At 36.8% G+C, this 6,589-nt stretch overlaps 1 protein-coding gene across 1 annotated transcript in view; it reads right to left on the bottom strand.

Moving 5' to 3' along the window:
- Positions 1–2,676, bottom strand: part of LOC149464511 (beta-1,4 N-acetylgalactosaminyltransferase 2-like) — a 76,118-nt gene extending 73,442 nt beyond the window's left edge. Inside the window, exon 1 of the mRNA XM_089674484.1 lies at positions 2,513–2,676. Coding sequence (XP_089530610.1) covers positions 2,513–2,676 — 164 coding nt within the window. The remainder of the gene's footprint in view (positions 1–2,512) is intronic.
- Positions 2,677–6,589: the final 3,913 nt, after the last annotated feature.

A 6,589-nucleotide genomic window follows, 5' to 3' on the forward strand; every position in this document is an offset into this window, starting at 1 on the left:
TAAATTTTGGCCAAGATTGATAATGAACTATTATTTATTTGCAAAATTTTATAAGAAAAACACTTTTTTTCAAAATTTTTGGACATTTTCATTTACATAGCAAAAAAAATAAAAATCCCAGCGGTGAATAAATACCACCAAAATAAAGCTTTATCTGTCTCAAAAAAATGGTAAAAAATTCATATGGGTACAGTGTTGCATGACCGCGCAACTGTCATTCAAAGTGTGATAGCGTTGAAAGCTGAAAATTGCCCTGGTCAGGAAGGGGGTAAAAGTGTCCGGACAGGAAGTGGTTAAATAAAACTGGTTACAAGTCAGATTTTTAAGAAAGGTTGCATGCATCATAAACGAAACAGAACAGAAAATAAATCCTTGCCATCCAGGCACTAACTAAACAAAAGAGATTCCGATCTCACAGGTCCTGGGCTTCTCCCTGTCACTGTTCTTGCACAAAGCAAACTTTCTCATCCACAGCTCTCAGGTACGGCTTCCTGGGTCCCAAGCCAAGAGAAACCTATTGTTCCAATCCAGCATTATTTACACCACCTGCCAGTGGTCACAAATGGAAAGAAAGGATCCGGTTCAGGACCAGACAGTCACCTCGCCTTTCATAATCTCTCTCTCTCTCTCTCTCTCTATATATATATATATATATATATATATATATACACATACAGGTGTACCCCAGTTTACAAATTGAATTTGTTCTGCAGGACTTTTTGTATTGAGAAAAATTCGTAAACCGAAATGCGTTTTCCCATAGGAATGCATTGAAAACCAATTAATCCGTTCCTGAAAAAAGTAGAAAAAAAGACTTGTATCTGTTCAAAACTCTTTATAAAGTGCACTTTAAAGGCATAAATACTGTACAGGAACATGATTAAAAATGAACTTGTAAATGCATTGAAAACCAATCAATCAATTCCGGAGGTCAGAAAAAAGTTAAAAAAATTTTTATCTGTTCAAAACTCTTTATAAAATGCACTTCAAAGGCATAAAGGGACACGATTAAGAAAAAAATTTGTAAATGCATTGAAAACCAATTAATCCGTTCCGAAGGTCAGAAAAAAAGTAAAAAAAAGTTTTATCTGTTCAAAACTCTTTATAAAGTGCACTTTAAAGGCATAGTACTGTACAAGGACATGATTAAAAAAAAAATTTGTAAATGCATTGAAAACCAATTAATCCGTTCCAGAGGTCAGAAAAAAGTAAACAAAAAAGTATTTTATCTGTTCAAAACTCTTTATAAAGTGCACTTTAAAGGCATAGATATTATACAGGAACATGATTAAAAATTAATTTGTAAATGCATTGAAAACCAATAAATCAACTCTGGAGGTCAGAAAAAAGTAAAAAAAAATTTTATCTGTTCAAAACTCTTTATAAAATGCACTTCAATGTCATAAAGGGACACGATTAAAAAAAAAAAATGTGTAAATGCATTTAAAACCAATGAATCTGTTCCGAAGGTCAGAAAAAAAGAAAAAAAAGTCTTATCTGTTCAAAACTCTTTATAAAGTGCACTTTAAAGGCATAAATACTGTACAGGGACATGATTAAAAATGAATTTGTAAATGCATTGAAAAACAATTAATCTGTTCCGGAGGTCAGAAAAAAGTCAAACAACGTTTTATCTGTTCAAAACTCTTTATAAAGTGCACTTTAAAGGCATAAATACTGTACAGGGACATGTTTGAAAATTAATTCATAAATACATTGAAAACCAATTAATCCGTTCCGAAGGTCAGAAAAAAGCAAAAAAAAAGTATTTTATCTGTTCAAAACTCTTTATAAAGTGCACTTTAAAGGCATAGTACTGTACAGGGACATGATTAAAAAAAAATTGTAAATGCATTGAAAACCAATTAATCTGTTCCGGAGGTAAAAAAAAAGTAAAAAAAGTCTTATCTGTTCAAAACTCTTTATAAAGTGCACTTTAAAGGCATAAATACTATACAGGAGATGATTTAAAAAATTTGTAAATGCATTGAAAACCAATTAATCCGTTCGTATTGTGAAAAAATTCATAAACCGAGGCATTATATTCAATGGATTTTCATTCGTAAACAGAAAATTACGTTAACCGAGGCTTTCATAAACCGAGGTACACCTGTGTAGTATATACATACACTATATACAGTATTTAGTTGGGTTACGCACTGTATAATGTAATGTTGCTCACTTTCTCAGCTGAATGTTAGCTATTTTTTTTATTTTAGTTAACAATATATTCAATAGATAAGATCTTCCCTGTTTATGAAGTACACTTTCGTAAAACACCATTCACACAACCCTTTTCATATAAATGACCCTTCTCAAGTCTGAAAGAGTTTTATGTCTGTGGGTAAGATGAAGCAAATTATTAAAAAGCGAAGTGCTCTACTGAATGACCGAAATGAAAGATATTGTACTTTTTTGGTAGCTTCATTTGGATAAAATATAGATTAATCAACTGTTGACAATGAAGTTCTCTCTCTATATATCTGAAGTGGTTTGCTAAAAAATCACTTACCTGACCATCTCTTGAATAGAATCCGAATTTGTTTGAGTTTCAGATAATGTTTTCACTTGGAAAGCCTTTTGGGTACAGTCTGTATTAAGGAACCTTGCAAAGCACCACAATGTCATTATAATTCCAGACAGGAGAATCCATTGTAATAAGGACAAGACCTGCATGTTTTTCCAAATAGATATTGATTGTTCGTAAAGTTAAAGATGCAGATTGTAGAGTGATGTGTAGCTGTAAAGAGACAGGAGTCTAAATGTTCAACCAGCAGCTACAGTAGATGTTATCATGGCCACACCTCATATTTAAATTGCTGTGGTGTTCTTAAATTGTAATTATTAAATGAGGTTTCGTCATTAATCAAGTTTTATTTTTTGTCAGAGGAATTGAATGACCAGAGCCAAACAATGGAAGCCGGACTTGCCAATTATACTTTTGTTAAAGCAAAAGGTTCACATAAAGTGTACCTGAACTCAAAGAGTAAACATTTTGCTATGTCATAGGGAACATCAAGAAGTGTCAATCCAAATCCTAAAATATTTGCCTTTTATCTTGAATTCCTCCTGAATATTTAGCAGTGAGCTTCTTTTGTGCTATACACCACATCATGTGGAACTCCTAGAAACTCCTATTTTGTAGCTGTATATTTGCAGTGGGACTTTAGCACTTATTAAACATTCCTTTTGAAAAATGTACAAATTTAAAGGCTAATTCCACCTTTAAAAAAAAATATTGAATGCATTTATTATTTTTTACATTGGAGTCTGCAAAGCATTGCAACCTAGTGACAAACAATGAATTAAAGAATGGTTTAAATAGAATGTTTTAAATAGAATGAGATAATGACTTAATAAGAGTGATTAATTACCTGAATACAAATGCATAAATTAAATCAATTTTCCAATTCATTATACTGCATAAGATAAACCATAAATATATAACAAAAAAAAAACTATTAATATAAGGAATATGTGTTAAAATAAATGTATAAAATATAAATAAAAATATAAATGTCCAATATATATAAAAAGTCCAATCAATTATGAAATCCCATCATAATCAGACTTGCTCAATATTTTATATCCCAGATAGTCTGTGAATGAGACTGCTAGAAAGAGCAAAAGATAAATCTGATGTGTTCCTCTGTGGAAAGCAAGCTGGATAGTTCACCTCTTTACTCCTGGTCATGCTGCTATGGATGGATCCAGGGTAGGGTTCTCTCTCAACAGACTCTATGTGCTTTCTCCCTATTGCTCCACGAGTGTGCCAGGAAGGAAAGAGAGAGGAATAGTGCCTTATCCTTGGTATAAAATATATATTTATTGGTGCCAATTTTGCACTTACAAAGGTTAAAAACATGCAGCGCTTTTGGTATATTGTGATGTGTCCAGCCTAGATGGCATACGGACACACACTGCCTGTACTCGCCGTTCCAAGGAGTCCACCATCGGTGGATCATGAGTGCAGTGCTCAGACTCCTGCAGACATCTCCTTCAGCCCAGGTACAGACCTACAGCACCAGACATATTAATGGACTAAAAAGTGTGGTGATGTCATCACACTTCTGCTTCATTGGGAACTACGAGTTCTTCTGTCACTGTGGCAGATGGGACACGTAGTCTTTTTATTTATTAATTACATGAAAGAATGATGGGGCTATGCTTGGCTCTGTCCAAGAATTGACAATGCACTGAAGGAAAAGAACCTACAGATTCAGTAATAAGTTGGTGGGCAGTTTGGTGGTAGGAAGTTGGAGATGTGACCATGTTCATGTTACACCCTAAATTTGGGTGGTCAGAAAAGTGGTCTTAGCTTTTAAGCTTTTAAGTAGATTTTTTTTTAATTCAATAATAATACAAATTACATATCCAGCCTGGTCAAATATCTGGTGGAATGGTATATCTGCTTCTATCTATACCATCTCCATTTATAGCTTTTGCTGAGTGCTGAGGATGCTGGATGGTAGGTGTTATATGGGATGGAAGATGTTAAGGTATTAGATGCAAGGGAAAGCTCATCAGGCAGTGGTATTCCAAATCTTAGGGATACCTGAGGAGTTTACCAATCAGCCTACCTTCATTACACTGCTAAACCATAGTCTAGTGCTAAAACCCACTCACCTATAATTCTGGGTGATTCCAAGAAGCAGATAGGCAGCTATGCGGTGTAGTAAAATCCTTGTCTGTGTGATTCTTAGAAAATGAACCTGAGAAAAAATTCCTATTCTGCCTTGTGGTTTGAAATGCATTGGAAGTAACTCTCCAAGGACAATATTTCAAACCTATCTTGATTACTTCCCTATCGGGCCAATTCTGACATTTCTCTCCTACATGTAAAATTCATCCTTTTTATAAAATGACTGAGAACCCCGATAACATCATATATTTTGGTGGGCTTTGCAATTTTTTTTGTCACCCGGTATTTGCGCAGTGGTTTTTAAACTCAAATTTATTGGAAATTTTAGTACACACAGACACAATATAATACCCAATTGTTTGGTAAAATATAAGAGATAATGTTGCGCAGAGTAAATAGCTACCTAACACGTCACACTTTAAAATTGCGCACTCCCATAGAACAGTACCATACTACGGTATCTAATAATCTCCATAGGCAACATTTTAAAAGCTTTTACAGGTTACCAGTTTAGAGTTACACAGGACGTCTAGTGCTAGAATTATTGCTTTTGCTCTGATGTTCGCAGCAATACCTCACATATGAGGCGCAAACACCGTTTACATATGCGTGTGCGACCTATGTATGTGTTCTCCTTTGAACCCGCATGGGGGGAAAGGGGGCTCTTTAAAGTTATTGTTTTTGTTTTTTTTTAATTTTTTTTATATTTACACTGTCCCTCCCTTGTGATAACAATAAGTAGGGACAGGTACTCTTTACTGAGAGATCTGGGGGTCTATTAGACCCCAGATTTCCTCTGCTCTTAAAAGCAATTAATCACACCAAGATCGGTGTGACCAGATGCTTTCCCAATGTAAAAATGCCTTTGTTGACATCTTGACAAACCGGATGTGACAAAATACTTGCCGCTTCCAGTTTCTAATACCATAGAGATGATCGGGGATGTTCTGGTCCCTGTCCAGTTCTCTGATAATCTGACAGTGATGGCTTTAGTCTCTGGATTCCCAATTGCACAGAAGAGCCCAGGAAGGCACAGGAGAGCAGCAGGGGCCACCCATCCCGCCGCTTGCAAAAGCAATCCAGCAGCTAATTAGCTGTTAAGATTGCTTTTACTTTACAGAGGATTGCCAGTCAAAAAAAAAGATACTGGGTTGATGTCTGTAGCTACAGGCATCATCTCGATATCTCCACTTCAAGTTCAGGACGTGTTATGACACCCTACAGGTGGGAAGTGGTTAATGCCTGAAACCAGTTTTGCAACTTTGACATTCGTTAGTAATGATGGGCTGTATGTTTGAGTCCAATGTAAGTTTGAGTCCAACGTGAGACGTTTGTGTGTTCATCAAACAGCCCGCCATGCCCCACAATGCACTGCGCCCTGAGAGTGCATTGTGATTGGCCAAAGCATTGCACCTGACCATAGGTCAGGTGCAATGCTTTGGCCAATCACAGGTCATGATGACATAACAAGGGGTGGTGGTGATCCCGCCCCCTTGTGACATCATCACCCTATTTAGGAACTGTCATCACGGCGCAGCTGTCAGATGGTGAGAGCCAGCACTGAGGGCCAGCGCGGTCGGCGGTAGCAGCGGGCAACATGATTGATGTCAGATCTACTTCGGGGGACTTTTCTTTATTCTTATTTTTAATAAAGGACTTGTCAAAGACTGTCTCCTGTCTATTTTTACACTACACTATGTATTGTGAATGGGTAGTGGTACCATGTACCGCATACTCATTCACATAGGAGGGGGGCTGGGAACTGGGGGCCCCCTTGTTAAAGGGGGCTTACAGATTCTGATAAGCCCCCTGCTGGCAGACCCACACAACCACCCGCCAGGGTTGTGGGGAAGAGGGCCTTGTCCTCATGTTGACGGTATGTGGCCTGGTATGTTCCGGGGGGGGGTGATCTCTCATTCCCCCCTTTCTTGACCTGCCAGGCTGCAT

Source organism: Staurois parvus, unplaced genomic scaffold, assembly GCF_062004578.1.
Source record: "Staurois parvus isolate SC_StPar_1 unplaced genomic scaffold, SC_StPar_1.0 ptg000151l, whole genome shotgun sequence".
Taxonomy (NCBI): domain Eukaryota; kingdom Metazoa; phylum Chordata; class Amphibia; order Anura; family Ranidae; genus Staurois; species Staurois parvus.